The following is a 22454-nucleotide window of genomic DNA, read 5'->3' on the forward strand; positions in this document are numbered from 1 at the left end:
TCTGACAGTCTGCATTCAGAAGCAGTTCCTTCAGCTTTATACAACAGAGGTAAAATATGCCTAAGTAAGAAAAATAGTGTAACCCTTTATTAACTTGCCAGTAGTAACCTTTAATAATCTTAAACATTTACACTGCTCCTAGAGGGTAAGGCATGAAACAAACAGAAAGATACACTCACTTCCACACAACATTTCAGTCGGACTCTCTTAAAACACCTAGTTCTCAAGTAAGAATATCTGTCTTCCCACCCAGGCACACAATTAGGTAAAAGCAAAACCACTTACCAACAGAAAAATAATTCTCAGATATGACATACACTTCTGGAGTTTCCAATTTTAGAACTAGGTCCAGCCTTTCCATTTTGGGTAAACTGGGCACCCTGACCTGGCTTTCCCACAAACCAGCACTGGCAAGAACATTGTTATTGAAAAAGGCAAAGAAAACAACAACAAAAACTACTGAATGCAAGATTAAGCATTTTTTTTCCCTTCTTCATTAAATGGAAGGAAATAGATCATATACAAAATGCATGAGCTGGGAGCGACACAGATGAATAATGCATCCCCTACTTGTTTGCATAATAGTGTTATTTGATCTGCCTTCTCAGGCAGAGCAAAAGTAAGAAGCAATGGTTTTCCCACCTGCTTCCAGAAAGACCTGAGCATCTAATGCCCTACTGAAGGCCAAAGGTTTCTACACAATGTCACTGGAAAGTCTGGAAAGAAAACTCTCTAACTCCAGTGTGGTGTTAGAAAGCAGGCAATCTTTTAATACACAATATGTACAAGGCAACTTGGTCAGCCAAGCACTCTCTGAGTTCAGGTGCTACATTTATGTAGTTAAGACATATACATTAAATACATTTCTAGAAATCTTATTCGTTCTTTTTCCAAGGACTCATTAATATATGTTCTGTCCTTCGAGCATGAGCGACTTGGTCCTCTTAAGACTCTGCACCTCATCCCCTTCATTACACCTTCAGCTTCTTCACAGTGACCCTTGCCAGATTTTCAGCCATATTTCCCCAACTTTGCAAGTTTCCATTGCTTGTTATGCCATACTGAGCAACTTTTTATCTTAGTACACGATAGCTCAAAAAAGTTCATATGAAACCCAGGAAAAGTCCTTGCACCCGCTGGATACAAAGCTCCCATAGATACATAGATAAGAAGTGGCTGCAGTGGCATCAGTGAAGCAAGGATGTGACTGTACGAAATAAGACTGCTAGGCCTTCACATTCCAAGCAAGGTAAACTGGAAAATTTCATGGAACTAGCACACATCAATTCCTTCTGCTAAAGTAATACACTGGTGTTTAAATTCATATGTATTGATCTCTATTGCTAAACCAGTCTATATCACTAGCTAACTTCTAGCAGCTGTGGGGACATCTTGGCATTACTTTCTTTCTGAATAATCTATAACTAACGCTAAAACCACGGATTTTTCTGTAAAAGGAAATTTTATATAAATTTAGTGTCTAAAGTATTAGTAGTTGCAACTGATGTTTCAACTGCTTCCTAGATAGCATTCCACTAACTAAAAATGGTTCACTTACCCTGAATAAAATCAATTCAATTAGTAGTCCTCAATTTCTCTGTGTTTACTTATTTGGTATTTAATACAATGTCTTTCTCCACCATCTGATTTATTTAGTTAATATCCCCACCATGCTCTCTCAAATAATTACATCCTCAAGTAATAAGCTTCTGTTATTTATCTTTCATTACACTTATTTTTTTTATAAGGTAAGAGCCCCACTGATCTCTGTCCTTCATTACTTCTCATGCCTGAGAGCATTTTTTTTTTTATATCAATCTAATATTGTTATAATTTTTAAATTCTAAGAGGAAAAAAATAACCAAACTAGGATGTTATTATTATAGCCTAAAAGACATCTATTTATTTGTTTTATGAAGCAACAGTGTGGTCAATAGCTCATGGCACCTCTGTAAGAATTCACTTAGGTTACTGAAAAATAGGGCATAAATACTTCTTTCATATCAGACATAAGCGTATGCAGACAAACACAACCCATTTTTAAAACTGCTGCCCTCACACAACTAACATTATGACTTTCAAAGATAGAGGTTGACAAAGTAGCTCAACAGTTGTTATTTTTAAGTATTTTCATTATAAGCCATAAAGAGTTCATTTTCAAGCTTCCTACCAGTACCCATGACTGCCTAACTAACAAGGTGAAACAGGTAATTCAAAATTGCCCAGCCAGGTCTAATCCCATCCCATCACTGTTAATTACTAATCACTACCCTAACAACTTGCTTTGTTAGGGATAATCTGATTCATAACAAAACACTTTAAAAAATCACTGGGGTACCACATGCTTTTCCCAGCCCGGCATGTTTTCACTATCATCCCTTTCCCTTGAGCACTTCACTGCAACATCTTCAAGCGTGACATACGTTGAGGACATGGTAAAAACATGTCTGCATTCTTACTATCTGCTATGTAGGACCAACCCATCACACATTTTTCCAAGTACTTTTTTTTTTTTTTTTTTGAAGTTGCCTTCTAAAGAACTAGAGCAACTCTGGCATACATGCTATCAAACTGCAGAACATATCCACTTTGACATCTTTTCTGAAGAAGCTACTTCAGGGGTCATTACTGTGTAGATCAGATTGTGGGCTGCCTCAAAATTTTAGACTACTAGATCTGAAATATCAGTTAATGACATTTTGACAGAAACAAGGAAAAACACTACAATTCTTTGTGAGAAAAGGCAATATAAACAATTCTATTTTAAGGGAGCATAGGGAAATATTCACTTGGGACTCTATGCTGGAAATAGCTTCAGATGTTTTGACAAAGCACCATCCCTCCAGCATCTTTGTATTTCAGTAACAGATTCTTGCGTTCAGTCTCCTAAGATCTATGTCAGTGTTGGCTTAGGATAGAACTTACTTCATACAACTAGAGGGAAAAGGAAATAGAAACAGCTGATCTGAACCTGAACTTCTCCCTTACCCTTACTTTTTCCACCGGCCACATTTTGGGTCAAATCTGCAAAATGTAAGTTGCTTGTTTTAGCCTGTTTTTCTAAAAATCCATTGTCAACTGCATAAAGATTGTCTAAGGATGTTGTTATCAAGGCTCCACATTTCTGGCATCTATTTTAAAAGAGTCACTTGCTTCACGTCTGTAGCTTTTCCTGTGAAAAAGCCAAACAGTCTCAGGCAAGCATCCAAAATCTCACTGTTGTTTTCCTTCTCACAGACTATTTTCAGGGAGAGAGAAATGTGACCCACACAGCGCTTCTCCCCACCATGCTTGCAGACTTCAGCAGGTCTACAAATTGTTCACTAATCTCTCCCCACAAGATGGGATGCGGCAAATACACACAAGATTGATTCTGGAATCAAGCTGTAGCAGAAATATTTCAGAAGGCGTAAGGAAAATTAAATTGACCAGAGACCCCACTGGAAATCTTCTACTGATCTTCACTACAGAGTCCAGTTCAATAGGAATTAGGCGGTTAATTGTCCACTGAGGTAACAAGTCTGATAAGTATGCATGAAGAAAAAAAGAAGTGTACTATACATCTATTTTTGTTCTGCTGGGTTAAGAACACTCTTCACAGATGCGAGCAGAACTGGTTCAAAATAGACACAATCTGCTACTGCGGCAAGCCAGGTGCTGCTATTTCTGCATACAAACCTCTCACAGGAGATTCACATCACTCACAGAAAGTTGTTTTTCATGTGCATCAGTCAAGCTGTTATTGCTAAAAACTTCACAAATGTAACTGACTGAAACTGAAGCAGAAAGTTTGCTAACAGGGTTAGTCTAGAAAATCGCACTGCACTGTTGTATAATTGTCTAGGTTTGAAAGACTCAGCTAATTTAGTTTACAAAAGACATCAAAGAAGAGACGACAATTTACTGCACTTCAAAAACTCCAGCAATTGAAATAGTAGCAGGATCAAAGGTACACACAATTAAATGATTCAGCACTTCTGTGACTTTATAGGATGTATTTCCAAACCAAAGGGGAGCATTAGATAATACAGTCTGGCCAACTACACAGCACAGACCACAATGCCTCAAATGAAACGCCTCTGTCGTGGGCCCAGGAGTACTGGAAGGACTAGCATAGAGCTTCCAGAAAGGTTCTGCCTCTGTAAGCCACAGAGCAGGCAGACGGGATTTGGATTTGGCTTTCCTGCTCAGCAGTGTAATTATCACCACTCTACGATGCCTCTACACTCACGGCCATAAGGGTAAAACAATATGTAGCTGTCTGTCTCTTGGGCCTTGCTGCCCCAATACTGACACATTTTCACAACTGCCCCATTTTTTTACTAGAGGTACTAAAAAGCAAGAGAACAAAATTAATAGGAAGGGGCCCTAAAAGAGATCAGAAGTACAGCTAGAGGAACTCTGTAGTATTTCATTCACGTAGAGGTAGGAAGCAAAGCCAGAGGTAAGGCAAGGGAGCTACACACAGATAGCTTTATCTGTCTGTACTTGTGTGCTTCCCAAGTGCAAGAATACAACCTGGAACACCAGGCTAAACAGTGAATCCCATTTAAATTAAGACTGCAGGCCTGAGTACAAATTCATACAGTTGTTTGGAGTTTTTGTTTTTTCAAAAGGGAAAGTTGTTGTGCGATTTACAAGCAGGGGAAATAGGTAATGAGGTAGAGGGTCTGACTGAAGCAATGCTGTAATTAGGTCAAGAGGCAAAAATAATCAGTAACATCCAAGATGACCATACAGCCCCATGGTCACACTGTACCATGTACTGGGCAGTCATGATTTCACCTCTAATCAAATTTCTAATGAAAAAATACTTAAAATTTTACTACAGTGGTGGCTATCAATGCAAAGCCTCTTTTAAGAAGAGGCAATTTCAAAAGTAAGAGGAAGCACTACCAGTAAGTGATGATTTTATCCCACAAAATAGAAGATTCATCCTTCCCAAAAGAGAGGAAGCCAGAAAGACTTATTTTGAACTGCACAGAGGTTCCAGAAGAAAGACTTAATATCTGCCAGAAACTGATCTGACCTCAACTATTTGGATCTTATCTGCAGAGCTATGCTTACTGAGGGAACACATATTGCACTAATGGTGAAATGGAACACAATAGTATCAGAAAAGGTGAAGGGGAGATTGACCCACTGAATGGTGAGTTGAGTAGCTGTCATTGCAAGAGAGAAAAGTATTTCCTATTTGCTTCCATTCTCCCTCCAAGATCTAAATGCCTCACCAAAGGATGCTCCCCCCCCAAAAAAAAAAATGAAAAAAACCCTGAGCTCCAGCACAGAACAAGGCACCACAGTGTTCTGAGGCTCAGTGCAACAAGTCAGCTGCTTTGCCCATCCTCACAAAAATCACAGATTATCATCTCTGTTCTTTAGTATTAAACAAGGATTAAAATCCTATTAATGAGAACTGTTTCTACGTTGCAAACTGAAATAAGCACTTCTAACATAAATCTATTATTATAAAACCATAGTTATTAATTTAGAGGCTCCATGGCTCTATAAATATGCATATGCAACCCCAAAATCATTTGAAACTCAAAGCAGAAATAATAGGAAAAAATCCCAAATACTGTTCTTGTAGAAGTTTCTGACTTTTAAGGGAACTAAAAGGAGGGGAATAAGAGCATCTGAGAATGTGTCTACCCTTATATTTGCAATGGTCAAGGGAGTTTGCATCACTGCAGAAAGTGTTGAGTCTGGTTAGTCTTGCTATGGTATCTATTCAGCTGTGTATATATTTATTCTTTTCAAGTTCTCTTATTCCATCACTTCTTTCACTGGGAAGCTGAGGCTTGTAGTCTAGATTAAGGAGAACCATCTGCAGCCACAGCATCCCACTGACACGCATGGTGCTTCACATAAACCCTAACTTCCCTTTATTTCATGCACCTATGGAACTCATTTATTGTGCTATGTTTTATATTCACACACTCTTATATGGAATTAACTCAGGACCTATGGAAAATTCAGTGAAGAGTTGATTTCAAAGTCAGCACATGAACTATTCTGGGTGTCCCAACAGTCTCACCATCTCACAGCATGACAACAAAAAAAAACCAACATAAAAATAGGGGGCATGCTCTAAAATGCGGTGCAACAAAATAGAAAGATGCAAAGCAGGGCTTCTTATAATCACATAGCCAACAAAAAATATTTTTAAATTACAGTGGTGACAAAAATGACTTAACCATATCATTTTTATTGAGCAATAGAAAGCTAGAATAATTCACTAATATTGCAGGCACCTCAATCACCTTTGGAAAGAGAAACACCTCCAAAACATGCATTAAACCTGTAAAAATAATTCCTCTTTAAGTGGAAAGTAATACTTTATTAACATTGCTTTCCATAATTACAGACTCTAGCAATATAGTGGCCCCTTAGAAAGCAATCATCATTATGGAATCCTATCCTATGGGAAAACCCGAACTTCAGAACTGAGGCTCATTCTAGTGAAAGAAAACACATAAGTCTTGGAGTTTTTGAATTATATACTCTGAAAGATTCATATTGAGACAGTCGCTGCATTTCATTCAGCCATTCATTTCAAGCAAGTGTCCTTTCAGCTATCCACAGAAGAATTCAGTGTAGCTGAACTGCCAAGAAATGCCTTCTTCAGGCACTATAACATGGTACTCACTTTGAGTATCTCTGGAACATGAATTCAGGAGTTTAAGCTCTACAGGCAGCTGTTCAGGTAATAGCATGCACAATAGGGTCCTGGTCCACAGCTGCCACTACTGATTTAATACCAACTTAAACAGTTACTACAATTCATTTCAGCCAGAAATGCATGATTTCTCAATGTACAGTATTAACCAAGCTGTGCTGAAACTTTTGTTTTTCTAAAATTCTGTAGAGTTTAGTATGCACTATACAGTTCAGATTTTGGAAAATATGATAAACATGGGGGTAAGTCAATTTATCACATTTAAAACCAGTTTGTGCTACATTTTGTACATTAAGAAATATGAACACGTAAGCTCTCACAGGACATCATAAGACAAGTTCTGGAGTGCCTCTTATTTGACTTTCTTTCATTAGCATAGACAAGCTGTTCTGTCTATGCTGAAAAACATAACTATACACAACAGGATTAGAGGAATGGCCTCAAGTTTCACTAGAGGAGATTCAGGTTGGATGTTAGGAAGTACTACTCCAAGAGAGTGATCAGGAACTGGAAAGGACTGGCAGGCAGGTGGTGGTGTCACTGTGACTAGATGTGTCCAAGGAACATTTAGATGTTTAGATTGGAATGTTTAGATTTGTACTCAGGGATGTGGTCTAGTGGGAAATACTGGCAATAAGTGGATGGCTGGACCAGATGATCTTACAGGTCTTTTCCAACCTTGGTGATTCTGTGATTAGATAGATATGACCAGTGACAGAACTGGGCAGATGGTATTAAAAGCTTTTAAACCTTTCAAGAGGAGAAAAAAAAAAAAAAAAAAGGTATATATTTAGGTGTGGTTTTGACCAGTTGATGGATTTCTAGACTTACACAACATGTCATTACCAAGAGGTTTCCATCAGAATACAACAAGATCTTCTCAAAATGCAGAAGTAAAAGTCTTTGTGTTTCAGCTTGTAGCCTCTTGTCCTGTCGTTGAATACTACTGCAAAGAGCCTGGCTGCATCCACCTTTCCAACAACAGATACTTGTGCGCATGGATGAGACCACCTCTGAACTTCACACACATACTCCAAGCCCTTAAGCATCTCTAAGGCCCTTCACTAGATTCTCTCCAGTACCTCCACGACTCTTACACCAGGGAGGGCAGAGCCAGACAGCCCAGCACTCCAGATGAAGTCTCACCAGTGTTGAACGGAAGGACCAACCCCCTACACCTGCTGGCAGCACTGTTCCTGTCACAGATGAGTAGCTGTTGACTATCTGCCACAAGTGCACATTGCTAGGTCATGGCCATCTTGGTGGCCACCAGAAGCTCTGAGGCCAATCTAATTAGCTTTATTTTCCAGTATAGGACTAAGACCACAACTGTTTTAGATGAAAGTTACAGAACTTCATCCAAATTAGAACACGCTATACCACTCCTCGAATATTACTTTCCTCACCAACTGCATGTGGAGACAAAAAAATTTAAGAGTGAGTAGATGGCACTGATGGAGAAAAAAAGGCAGCTACTAAACTGTACTGTATATTTCACATTACTAAATAGAATTTGATTTCCCTATGAATAACAGTTCTGGTAAATCTAGAGACAAAATTTTACAGCAGAGGAATTCTAACAGTGCAATATTAGAAATAAGAGATTGGCTCATTTGTCTCTACAGTAAATATCTACTTTTCCTCACTATCTAAGTAAAGGAAGAATCAAAGACAGTAAATATTTTATCTTCAACATTTTATACACTTAAGATGTTGAGAAGCTTTTTCTTTCACTACTTACTGTAAAAAGAAAAATAAAACTCTTCCAAAGAACGAGCAGTAATAACTTGAAGATATTACAGTAATAAACTAGTCAGAACAAAAAAGAAATTTTTAAAAATACAGATTAAAAATCAAATACTCTGCATTGCTCTGTTATGATCAGTGCTTAGCATACTCATGATCTGAAACAAGATAGGATGGCAAAGCAATGAAAAGGAACAAAAAGAAAAAGCAATATTAAGTAGGTTAGTAAAGACTGCAAAATTTCTAGGAGAAAAACCCCTGCTCGGTGAATGGATGACCTGATAGCTATCAATTTGCAGTACTGGGAAATGCAGACAAGGACAAATCTCATGGACAAAAGCATAGGCAAATAAAAAAAGAAAACAGTTCTTTATTTGCAGGAAGACATTGAGGGGGAAAAAAAATGTTACCTTCTACCAGAAGTCACCAAACAAAAGTGATGGTATTTCAATATCCAGAGCTATAAAACTGTGTTCCAAAAATAAAACAAGATGAGCTTCCATTAAATTGCTATGGCTCAGTACATTGCTTTGAATATGAGGATTCAGCAGCTATTCTCTTTAGTTTTTCATCTTGGGATCTCTTATGTTTTCAATCTAATTTTAATTTGTTATAGGAAAAAAAGGAATGAACTTTCTCCTCAAGACTAAATTAAACTTGTCTCTTGTGCAGGTAACTTGCAGTATAAAAAAAGCAGGAGAAACAGTTGGTACATTTAATAAAAGCTTTAAGATAAGGCAGACAATCCTTTTCCATCGGTTTAATCAGAGCATTACATATTCTTCCTCTAGTCTATTTTTTCCTTCCAACAGAAATAACTCACTGTAGAATACTTGCATAAGCTGAACTTCTGCATTTTCACAACTGAAAAGCCTTCTACAGTATATGGACTAAGAAAATAGATGAGTACACAAGTAATGAACAGAGCTTGCATGGTTCACACATAGTTGGCATCCTTTGCAACAAGAAGTGCAGCAGTAGTGCATTTCAATAAAGAAGCTGTGTCATTTACTCTTTGTTGGCTGGAGCAGTATAAGAAGTACAGATCACTAAGTACATTGTGAACTTGTTCAGACAGGTTTATGAAAAATATCAGGATGTTTACTTACCCTGGAGACACCTGAAGTGTGGAGTGGATGCAATGCCATGCATCCCAAAATCCCCCTCTGAAGGTGACCCACACTGGACTGTGGCTGGAGAACAACATGACTCTCATTCGACTCACTCAGAATATTTTTGAAGAAACTAAACTGGGGAGAGTAATTTGCACACCTGGAAATCACATGTCAATTTGAGTCAGAATGCCCATCAGTTAAAGAACATTTTGCCCATGTCCAAGCTATAAAATAATGGGTAATCTCACAGGATATGAGAGTACTTGCATGTCTACTAAGACAGGCATATCAAACTTCACATGGGAGGGACCAGATGCTTTGATTCCAAAGTATCGCATTTATTTAATTATGCTTAATATTCATATTTTTCAGATACTGCACAGTCTTCCAAATGTACTGGTAACAAATGAAATCCCTGAATGAAGTCCTGCTTTGTTTATGCCTAGATTTGACAAAGCTGCTGTCAATTTTTCATCTGGGAAAGGTAATTCACAGCCACCCTTCCAAAGGAGAACAGCCCAGCCAGTCCCCAAGCTCCCTCCTGTAAGGTTTATTGTGGTTATGGATAGACTTGAACTTGCTGGAACAAGAAACTGAAGGTCAGTTTTTCAGTCCATCTCCAAGGAAGAGCTATTTTCTGCACTCACTCTCCATCTGCAAGTTGCCCTTTGCTCCTGCCAGGCATGTTTTGTGGATACTTCCTCAGCTAAATAGAGCCTGTCTAGATCTCTTTCCCTCCCAAACAAAAAGGGAAAACTTATTTCCTCACCTTCTGCTGCTACACAGCCTTTTCCTCATTGGAGTAAGTGTGCTGTGAAGAGCACGTCCATAAAACCAGAGCTAACGTCTGTTATTTTTGGGTTATGGGAGCAGAGAACACTCCTACCCCAGCCCCTTGAACCATCTGATCTCACAGAACCACACTTTCCCATATGGTTTGGTGTTTTGATTGTTTTGGGTTGTTTTTTTTTTGTTTGTTTGTTTTTGTTTTTTTGTTGTTTTTGTTTTTGTTTTTTATTGTGGTGATCCCCCACACCCTCAAAGTTCAATCATTTTACTTTAAGGATGAAAAATTCACAGTGAAAACAACAGAAACAAAGGCTAAAATATCCTAAATGCTAGCTGCTGCTCCCTCCCCAGAAAGGAGCTCCAATCGTTTTTTTCCTCCATAATTTTGTTTTTGTCACTTAAATACAATATTCACATGACATGGACAAACACATTGTCAAGACCTCTACGAGTGCATGTCAAGGTTCTGCAAATCAAGCAAAGGCAACTTCTTTTCACTTATAAGAACAACTGCAAGGATTGGCTGGATCACCAGTTCAGCTCATCAGCACTGCCCAATATTATAATGCCACACCCAGCAGAGAAAGTTCTGAAAGACTTTGGAATAGACCTGAAAAAATAATCAGTAATCGATGCTGCCTGTGATCACCTATCACCTGCATAAGGAAACATATCCATGCTATTTTTCTTTGTCAGACAGCATCTCTCAACCAGCCATCTATGGTTTTTCTACTTTCTACTTCCGGGGAAAAGGAAAACGATAGCAAATAGAACCAACGTGGAGGAATTTAAATGCTCAAGCTAGCACTAAGATGAAAGCAAGTGTTACAAAAGTTTTCTTTAGAAAAAAATGCTGAAAATTGAGACTGACTTCTGTAAACAGAATCATTTAAGGGATTTTTTTTTCCCTGAAAAGGCTACGATAGCCGTAGCTAAGCAACCTGCCTGCTCTTTATACTGGAAGTTAGTTTTCATAGCACCTTGTTTATCACTGAAAGCTCTGACAAATGCCTACCTTACTTAGCACAATCCTAGCTGGAAGAATACCAGATTAGGTCTGCTATACTGTTGTGAATGGATCTTTCCCATGAACACACCTAACGCAAAGTTATTTTTAAAATAGCATCTGAAATGCTCGTGTATGGCATGCTCTTCGAATACACTGAGTTGTATGAGCAGCCAGTCAGACAAAACCTTCCTGCTTTTGGATCCAGAATTGCTCAGGTTTTTTGTTTTTTTGGTGGTTGTTTTTTTTTTCCCCCTCCTTTATTTGCACGTTAAATAGAACTGTTCACCTTCCTATCTTATTTCTTTCTCTTTCAGCCTAAGATTTGATTTAGTAATTATAATCTATCACTAAAGATCCTGTTTTCTTCCAAGGGGAAATATACCCTTATATCCCCTGCCCTGATTTGGGTACATCTCTTGCCATAACTTGAATGCAATCTGTAGTTCCAAGGATGATTACCTACATACTAAAAATTAACTGTATTTTGTAAATTCTGCTCATTGTAAGATTCTATTACCAATACACAACATTATTTTCATGTTCTTCTCTTTCCGATTGCATTTTTTCCCTCCACTAGACAGGACAAAAGACATGCAAATATAAAGAAAAAAAGCAGTGACACTGCACATGACCCACCAGGCTATGACTGGATGCTAACCTCCCATCACAAGATGCAGGTGCACTAAATAGCCTTTATCTGTTTGACAAGGACACCAGAAAGCATGTTTAGAAAAACAGAGAAAGCACTGCTGTTTTTCCTCTCCCAACTTCCTAACCTTCCCCATCTTCCTCAGTTGGTTGACTGTAATACTATGTTCACTGTAATAAGGTGCAGTGGGCCCCAGTGTTTACACTACCTAAAGACAAAATAATGAACCAAACTCGTCATACATTTCCTTTCTCAATTGGTTGTGCATCAAATAAATACTCAGCAGGTCCATGTGTCTTCCTACACAGACAGCAACACAGCCTTTTTGTTTACTCTGCCTCTCTCATTTCCTCTAGATATTTTTGCACACTGTCATTTGTGGAATACTGTTAAACCCAAAGGGATGTCAGCTGAGCCTGCCTCACAGTGCAAGCTGTTGGCAGTCTCATTAAGGACAGTGAACAGTGTGGAAGCCACTGCAGTTTTCAGACCGATGCTGCTGGCTGAGAGTGTTCAGGCCAGCTCAATGCACAATGCTAGCTGATTTCTTCAGACATTTCCCTGCCTTGATTTTATTGTCAGTGTCTCAACAAGGACTCTAATGTCATTACTTAAAGCACCAGTAGTTGCTGCCAGCATTTATGGTGAAATAACCTAATCTATTAAAAGGAAAAATATTAAATGTTTTAAACACTAAAAATGCATTCTTTCTTACTGCTCCAGCCAGCCTCACCTGTACAATGAAATCACTTTGTATTTGTTATCAGGAAGCTGTCTTTTCCCTTCTTGTTAATTTCAAAATTACCTGTAACGTTCTGTATTCTGCCCAACACATTTCAATTATTTCCAGTCCTATAAATAATACCCACCTCGTTCACTGCGGCCCCACAGAGCCCAAATTACCTGTGTATTTTTTCCCATGTATGGTTTCTCTCTATGCTTATAGTTTTAGACAGGGAAGAGCAGATTTGTATCCCTAAAAAACAGCTCTCTGCCTTAGATTTAACAACATTGTCATTAAATGGAACAGGTACCTTGGTAGTAAACACTTTCAGCAACAAATGGCAATTCCGCTAAGGCAAAGGCTTACCAAAGAGTCTGTGGAAAGACAACGTAGCTCTGAATGCTCAAGTCATTAACAAAACTGAAAAGCAGCAGCAAGGTCTAACAACTTAAATCACTTTTCCCTTCCTTACTTTGCTTGAGAATGACTTTGTAACTGGGGACAAATCATTCTGACACCAGCAGGTATTTCTGTATTTTCCTCAAAAGAGAAAATGAAAGATGGGGAACAACATTTTATTAGTAAGTCAAGCTAGGTGGAAAGCATTACTGCACTATTACATGATATACCTTTATTCCAAAGTGTAGATTTGTAAATAAAGAAGCCCCCTCCTGAAGTGGTGACCACAGAGGAAAAGAAGATTCTTAGGCTGTTTCTAGCAATTGCCTATCTCCAGGGTCATTGATGCCTTCTCTTCAGACACAATAAGGAGAAGCACTCCCAGCTGGCAAGCTACATTTTGGGGAATGTTAGTATCACCTTCTGTACATCATGAGACCTTTGTTGATTTAGTACTCAAAAAAGTCAAGAACAGATAAGAGGTTTCTGTTCTACAGATAAGTTGAAAAGCCATTTACGCAGTAACACTCTTCTCCATCCATGTATGTCATTAACACCTTGAGCTGTGACCATTAGCTCATCCCACTTATACAGCATCACTCATTAAAGAATTCCTGTTCTCAAGAGCAACACTGCATATCTCTACTTTGGTAGACAGACTTGGATTTGAGACTGAATCTGCATTTAAGTATCTACATCTAGGAGTTGTTAGATGTCTGAGCTGTGTTACTATAACAAAATCTAGCTAGTAAAATTGGTGAAGCCTGTTGGAGCAGCTAAAGACATGCATACCTCTTGCATAGAAGGAGCAGAAACAACTTTTGCCTGAGAACATTTTATTTCCTTTTTGCATCACAGGAACTCATTTTTGGACTACAGCACTGCAGTAAGTTATTAAAACAAAGCGTGCATCTTTCCAGTATGAAAAACAAAACATTCTTTGTAACACCAGCCCAAAAACCAAGTATGAAGACTGACCTGTAATGTACACTTTGCATTTTATGTTTAAAAACTGTTTCACAAGGCAGCTAGGAAGCATCCACCATGCTCTCAGCAGGAGAGTGAAGCTCAGAATTCAGATGAAGCTCTGGATTAAAGCTGAAGGGACCTTCCCTCTTTCAGTGGACCATGCCACCCACAGTTTCTAATGCACAGTAAGCTCAAATCACAGAAGCAGCCTGGACTCTAACCTTCCATAATCCTGAAGGTCATCTTTAGAACAATTTCCCTTGCACTCAGTTTCCTACATTACACTCCACTTCTCACGTGCAAAGAGAGGAAGATGCATTTCCCCTCCTTCTCCAACCAATTATTTCAGAGGGAACAGATTCTGTATTCTTCTCAGGATATAGACTTATAGATTTAGATTTCAAAGAGAAATGTAATTTTGAAATTACCTCCGGTATGCTTATATTCAGATTCTGTTTTGCTTAAGAACACACAACACGATTCAGAACCCATTACAGCAAACAACAGGCTCTGAACCATTTCAAAGGGGCATTAGAACTGGCTTCTGATCCTTCTCCATTATCTCCATTTTCCTTAGATGTTCTTCTTTAACCTTAACTGCCACACACATGCTCCCCACCCCAGATTTTCTTCTTAATTGCAGGAAGAAATACAATTTACCATCTCAACCCCCTGCTGAGGTTTCTATTCATAAGAAATTAGGAAAAGGAGGAGCACTTGTCAAAATACCTAGGTACATTTCACAAAGTAGCATATTAAAAAGCAAAGTTTACTAAGATATCACAGGAATTTACATCTTCTAAGAAGAAATATGAGATATTGAACAAGTGTTACCTTGAATTCAGAAGGCCAAATTTGACAAAGCGAAAAAAAAAAATCCCATTTGAATTTAGTCTTTAAGACTTAGTTGAGTCTTAGTTCTTATTGGTTCTTATTGCATATATAGTTTAAGAAAAAAAGAATTCCAGTGAAAGATAAGAAGGATATTTACAATAATTCTGAGATTTTCATGCTCAGATAAGGTTAACAGATGAATTCCTCAGACAGAAGTCTTTACTAAATTCAGATTTGGTTTTGATAAATGAGCATTTTATGACCAGGCAACTCCTAGCTTCTGCTAAAAGACTTCCAGCTTTTTAATTAAGCTTCCTGAAAATGCAGAAATACACGAGGCACATGTATCTCATAGATAGCAAACTTGCACCTTTGAAAACAATGTTACATGTAATAATCAAATAAAGTCACTGCACGTATTTTGTTTTGAAGTTCCATTAAATACATAGATCATTCAGTCTGGCTCCCTCTGTCAGTGTATCATATGATTGGCCAGACACAGGCTCTGAGGAGAAAGGGGAAGCAGGAAGGAATTGAACATAAACATTTAATTAGCTCTGTAAAAATACTGACATTTCTATTAAAGAACAATTATGACATCCAATTCTGTTATTCTTGTTCCATTCTTCCAAAGACCAAGCCACTTTGAATAAACACCACCAGCATCTCAGTTACTTTTACGGCACTTCACAAGGTTGACCACTCGGAAGTAAAAATGAAAATAGGCTTTTAATGTATAAATGTAAAATAGTTTGAGTCAGATGAAGAATTTCATAAATCATTTCACTATCCCTATAAGCAGTTGTTTCTGTACAATAACTTACCTTGTTTTATTTAGTATCAATATTCCTGAAACGCAAGCATTTTAAAACTCTCAAAACTCCGTGACAGCATCTTGAACGAAAAGATCTCTGCAGCTTATAAAACACAAAGTCTTTAAAATCATAGCATTTTTACTACAAAAACAATTCACAGTGGAAAGACTTAACTGAAGGGTAGCTCAGTTCCCTACAAACATACCTCAGAGTTGTTGAGATGACACCTGTGTGTTCCTGAGAACCACCCCTCACTCGAGCACTGGTCGATATCCACCTTCTGCAGATTTATGTCGACTTTAACAACACCTCTGGAAAAGAGAAAACAGCCTTGAACACAGTGACTACATCAATACGTTAAACTTCTTTACGATGCTATAACCTGCAAAGCAGAACTGCATTTTTCTTCTAAATACAGAATTTGATGAAGTGTCTAAAAAGAGAAATGAGGAGTTCCACGTTCCCAAAGCCAAGCCTGCAGACAGATTCTTATGTTAGACCTTACTGAGATGCATTACAAGAACTCTAAATCTCATGCACACAATAGATGCAAGGTGACAGGTATGAGTAAGTTATCCACTCCAATAATTTAATGCCCTTCACATTTTACAATGCAGCAAAGAACTAAAATAAATACAGCGGATGACCTAGACTTCTGTCTCAGACACCGCCAGCCTACCCCAGAAGCACACTGAGCAGCAGGACCAGGTAGTACCCAGCACCGGGCAGGACTGCCATGCCAATTTTGCTCCAGGGAATACTATTTGCCAAAATAATTGTACAAGAAGTCTTTTCTGTACTCTACCCAGATATACACCAACTCTCCAGTGACTTCATATGCAAGAAACAAGAATTAAATCAGGGCCACTCACATTCTCCTTGCTTAACCACCACCATGACTGCATACACTAGCACCACCTTCTCCCCCACAGAAAAGCCTTATATTTCCACCCTTCCCAATTCCAGAAAGCTACAGCCATCCGCAGATTACTTTTGCTCCAATATGTCCCACTTCTGATGGGACAGACAATGCATATGACTTTCCCATTTCCCCTTGCCTTAGGGACTGCATGTGGCAATCTCCTCATGTTTGCATGTCCCAAAGGTAACATGTTTGCACATCCCAAGTGGTCCCCACCTCAGAGAAGGGCCCACGCACCTCTGCAGCCCCATCACAATCCTGGAAAAGGCTGCTTTGCTGGTGCCCCTGCAGCACAGAGACATGCATCCTACAATGCTCTGAACTATTTCAGTCACCTCGTTCACCTCAAAGCACCTCGCTTCCTTTTGCCAAAGCAGTGCATATGTAAGAAATGTAATAACCATGTTACTGAGCCATTTATTTGAGGAGTCACTTTGGAACAAAATCATAAAATAAAACCAGGACAACACTGCTGCCTCATATCTGGCAGCAGCATTGTCAAGTGCAAAGTGTCCATAATAGCGTATCTGGACATTTATCTTCAGACATGCTGTACAGTCAATGGAGACACAGAGGATCATTAAGTGACCTGATTAAGACTCAGTAAAATATATACCTAAAGGAAGCTAGCACAGATGCTCTTTATCCCACTTCTCTGCCTCCTTCTGAGAAGAAATAATTTCTGAGAGTATCCAGTATCACCAAACGAAAGCATTGGCTCTGACAAGCTCAGCTTGAAATGGTACATGCCATATTTCTGGAAATTTACAGCTTTGTGCATTTCTTACACTTGTTTTGGACATGAGTCTGTCCAGGAACTGCTGGAATTAGTCTTCCCCCACAGTCAGTCACTCCTCCCATACTGCAGGTGACCAATGGCCTCAAGGGAAAAGCAGCCACACCGTACACCTTAGTGCTCTGCACTTATTTCTGTCAGTGCATTACCACCTTTTTTAACACAGTGACAGGGCATCTGCCTGCCCCACAGGGCATAAATGAACAGGTGCAACTTGTTTCTCAACAGGTCACACGCAGATCCCACCAGGTAGGTTTCTGATTTATTCTGGACCTTCTTGAATACAAGCACTAATGTGTGGGCTGGGAACAGGACCTGCTCCACAAGTTAATGAATTCTTTGTGGCTCCATAGTGAGATCTTGACTGCAGTCAGAAGGACTGGGGTTAAAGCAGCTCCTTGCGTTCTTAAGTTCACATTATGGAAGGACACTTGGACAAGTGTCTCAAGCATTCTGACTGCTCTAAAGAAGCCAGTTGACAGTTTATGTGGAAAGGAAAAAAGTGAAGATTCACAACAGCCTCATCTGAGACTCCCTGAATACCATAGAGAAGAAGATCTGTTTCCTTTACAGGAAATGTACTCATGTACATTTTAAATGATAGAAGAAACTTTCCCTCTACAAACACAAGAGGAGATACAAAAATGAAAGTTATGAGTAAACTGATCCCTGCTAGAACAGAAGTAGTTACAAAGCACTCTCTCCACCCAGCAAGAGTTTGCTACCTGGTAACCCTGGCCTCTTCCATGTCCTCTAACCAAGGGCAGCACCCCTTTGAGCAGCAGGCCCACCTTTCCTCTGAACCCAGTTTTGTTACTAATGCACTTGTATGAAAAGCAGCCAAGATTTTTTGTCTCTTGCCAGATTAAACTCCAGCAGGGCTTAGGTTTCCCCAAGTCCATCCTTGTCCTTGTATTATTAGGGTTACCTGACCATGCTTTCACCACTTGTGCACTTCCATTTTACGTTTCAGTTTTGTCCATGCAGGCTAGAAAGTTACCAACATCCTTCTTCCAGGAGGACAAAGTATTTTAACTTGAACAAATAAATTTTTCATTTGAATTTCTGTGCAAAATCTGCTTACAAGAACACTTGCCTTTCAACAAGCTCATGTTCATGACCTCAATGCAAACATTTGTCTTCCTACCTATTCTTCTCATCTTCTGTTCTTGTGCACAACCTGAACTTCTGATACAGATCTGCAATTATTTTTGAGTTTTAAGAATCTGTCATGAAAATCTACAGGAAAGAAGGGCAGTCCAGAAGTAGGACTATAAAAAACTCTCATGGAAGTCATTAGGCTTCCCATTTTCTTAACACAACACATCAGTCCTTTCTCACAGTACTTCTGCAATGTTTGTTTCACAGTGACATCACAGTTCTGCTGAGATAGCAGCAGGGTATTACAACAACTTGATGCATAATGCTTTCAAAAGCAAAAGGTTTAAAGTTTGTGTGGCATTTACAGAAGGCACCACGATAGCACAGACATACTGCTTTCATTGGGGATGTTTTGCCATTTTAAAACATCTCAGACTCATACCCACCATTATTACCCAGAGTACATCAGTATGTACATGATGATACATTTCTGAAATTCATCTGTGATTAATACAGGAGCTGGCACAACCTGGTTAGCCACCCACATTTCCAGTTATTTTTTGATTCAGCATTTGGAAAACTGAACATATGGAAGAACACATCCTCCCAGTATGTATACAGATCTAAGAACTACCTCTAACTGCTACATTTATTGAACTAAATGGAAATAATTGTAGCTCTGCTACTTCAATAGAAGTGATCCAGACAAATGTCAACCGTACAGCAGTAGACTCATCTTGTCAGCCGAACACATTCACCCATACTGACAATGCTGCTGGCTGAACCCAAGCCACAGTACTAAGTTCATAACAATATTACTGGTAATTGTGGACCATCTGCCAAGTAAGTATATTTGGTTAATCTCCTTACAACTCTAAATATTTGTTTTCTGCCACAATTTTACAGCCCTTACACAAAGACAAAGACTACAAGTTCATGTTTAACATTTTGGACAACTACAGATAGGAAAGAATTAGTTGAATTGTACATAACAGATAATCATTGAAGGATGATGTCATCAAGGATTTTGTCGGATCAGAGGTTTGATTTAAGAGGCTTTTGTGTCTGTCTTAATTTCCAGTACCACTGTTTGTCAGCATTCTGTTTGCCTCAAAATCCATACCAGAAATTGATTTAAGCTTATTTCCCCAACCTAGCAGCTATCTTGATAGTTTATGCAGTTATAATATTTCAATGTAACGTGTTGTAAAATGCGGACGTACAGAGGAAATTTCACCCATACTGTCACATCACAGATGACCAGAAGGAACATCTTCCTGCTCTCCCAAACCAGCTTAAGCCAGGACTGCACAAAACAGCCTGCCAACATTTAAATGGTGATAAACAGTATCTTTGTCCTCTAGATCTTCCGAAGATTTTGGCACAGAGGCCACTACAGCTCAGCTAAGCAGGCATTCAAACTTTGTCTCCTAGACTTGCTCCCTTTTTGCTGTAACTGTAAGAACTATAAGTAAACAAGACAACTCTATGACCAAGATCTGTGTAACAGTGTAGCCAGTTCTGCTAATATGCTCCATGTAGGAAGGACACTAAGTCTACTAATTGTAGAAACCTTCTGAAATACAGAAATAAAGGAGAATATATAAAGCAGTTCATTTAATGCTATATACTGGGGAGAAAAATCTCTCCAAGTCAAAATGAAGCCTTTCAAAAGCACCAGAAAAGCATATGTAATTTGTCATCAGTCAAATGAGATAACACTAAAACCTTTATAAGCATGAATCCTGCATGCCTCAGTAGAATTAAAATCTCTTCACCATTTGTTGCATTTAACTAGGGGGAAAATATTTAAATATATATTATACACACACACACACACACATATATATCGCCACTGAGGGCTTATGCAGCCAAACAAATGTCCCAGGGCCACATCAAATGCCACATCGGCACAATCCAGGTACCTGGTGCAACATCATGTGTTGAAGCAGACGACTCATATTTAAATGTTTTTCTAAATTCTTTCTGTCATATCCATTCATCTCCACACGTCGTTGTTCAAAAGTCTTCCTCAGCACAGAACCGGGAGATGAGACAGGTGAATTTTCACACAGCAGGTGGTGTCGCACTGGAACAGGTTGCCCATGGAGGTTGTGGATGCCCCATCCCTGAAGGCATTTAAGGCCAGGCTGGATGTGGCTCTGGGCAGCCTGGTCTGCTGGTTGGCAGCCCTGCACATAGCAGAGGGACTGCAGGTAGATGTCACTGTGGTCCTCTTGAATCCCAGCCATTCTGGGATTCTCTGCAGATGTCCTAAACCTGCAGACGTTCAAATAGCTCACACTACTTGACACTTGAGTCTACTCCAAAATGTCTTCAGCTGTCCAATTCACAACAGCTGACATTTGGCTGCAAGTTTCAGTGGTGATCAACAGCTTTCTGCACATTCAGAGTTACTTTTGAAAGTTAAGATTTAAGATTATACATCACTAAGGTGCCCCTAAAACTCATTACCTTCACAATGTGACAATCAGATTCAGACTGCTAGGATACACATATAACTTAATTCTGATCGGGCACTTATTACTGATTTCTTAATAGGACAGACAGACTCACCCAATTCCTTGGCCATAGCACAACTACTGCTTCTCATCCCACTTTCACCAAAGAATCAGCTTTCACTAAAAATAAACTGAAAAGTAAGATACAGCAGTGAGGACACATGAATTAGGATCCACCTGCAAAGAAAATCCCCATAGGCCATTTGTTACAGTACTAACAAGGGCTGAATACTTAAAGCTGAATCCTCTGTTGCCAGCAGAATTATACAGGATTCAAAAATCAAGCCTCCTCCAGTGCTGCCTGAGCACTTGGACTTCCCTGCGTTTTAGTTGAAGAACTTCCCAGATACTTGGAGGGGTGCTGAGAATTTTGCTAGAAGTTCTGTGACTAAGCACAACTTCATATAGGAATGAGAAAGTGTCAGCAATGGTAGGATATCTCTTACACTGGATTCTTCATATGAAACAGGTCTTGGAACTAAGTTCAGGCTGTTCAGTAAGAAACTGACATTTCTGAAACATTCCTACTTCTGCCTATGGGGTCAACAAGAGGTAGAGAGAAAAAGCCTGAAGGAAAAGTACCACAAATGATATAAGAAAGAGCATAGACACAAGAATAGCTTTGAATTCTAAGGATCCTGTAGAGGAAAGATGGCCTTAGCACAAGCACTCTTCTGACTCCGCAGATTTAAAGTCAGTACAAGAATTTTAAAACTAAAAAGTCAAAGCCAGTTATCAGAAAAGGAACACCGAGCATAAACTTGAGTAGAAGATGTGATGGAAACCAAGAAGCATTTTAGGATCTTCTAGTATCTCAGAAGGCATCCTGATGTGAAATCTGCGAGGCTAGTGAGCACCAGGATGTAGGAAGAGCTCACAGTTAAGACAGCATTTGCAGAAAGCAATTTTATTTATTTATTTATTTATTTTTAAATCCCTGCACACTTTAGAGCCAACAAAGCTCCTACTTCTTCGCTCTGGAGAGCACTGATACGGCAGAAGGCTGGGGATGTTCTTCCTGCTTTGTTCAACAGGTTCCAAACAAAATTAGGTGAATCCAAACAAGCTTAGCAAGCAATAAAGAAAACAGCGTGCACAGAACTATACCTGACCAACAGTGAGAAACTGAACACAGAGGGTTTCCAAAGTGTCTTTGAAACACACGAGAATCATAGATCTCCAAGTAAATGTCACGTAACAAAAACAAAGAAGAATCATTTCTCTTCATGTTCTCAAAATTATTTAATGGAAACCAAAGTCACATTATACCATAGAAGACAAAATTAAAAACTAAAATCATGGAGATCAGATTAATCCACACTTACTAATACTTGTTCAGATACACAGATTGAAAAGATTGTACTGCTTATTAGTAAATGGGATAT

The 22454-nt window shown here is 39.0% G+C and overlaps 1 protein-coding gene across 1 annotated transcript in view; it reads right to left on the bottom strand.

Annotated features, from left to right (window-relative positions):
* Positions 1 to 22454, bottom strand: part of GPR158 (G protein-coupled receptor 158) — a 180270-nt gene that overhangs the window by 151076 nt on the left and 6740 nt on the right. The window contains exon 2 of the mRNA XM_052695301.1: positions 15934 to 16039. Within this exon, the coding sequence (XP_052551261.1) occupies positions 15934 to 16039 (106 nt within the window). The remainder of the gene's footprint in view (positions 1 to 15933; positions 16040 to 22454) is intronic.

Source organism: Tympanuchus pallidicinctus, unplaced genomic scaffold, assembly GCF_026119805.1.
Source record: "Tympanuchus pallidicinctus isolate F22 unplaced genomic scaffold, pur_lepc_1.0 scaffold3, whole genome shotgun sequence".
NCBI classification, from domain to species: Eukaryota; Metazoa; Chordata; class Aves; order Galliformes; family Phasianidae; genus Tympanuchus; species Tympanuchus pallidicinctus.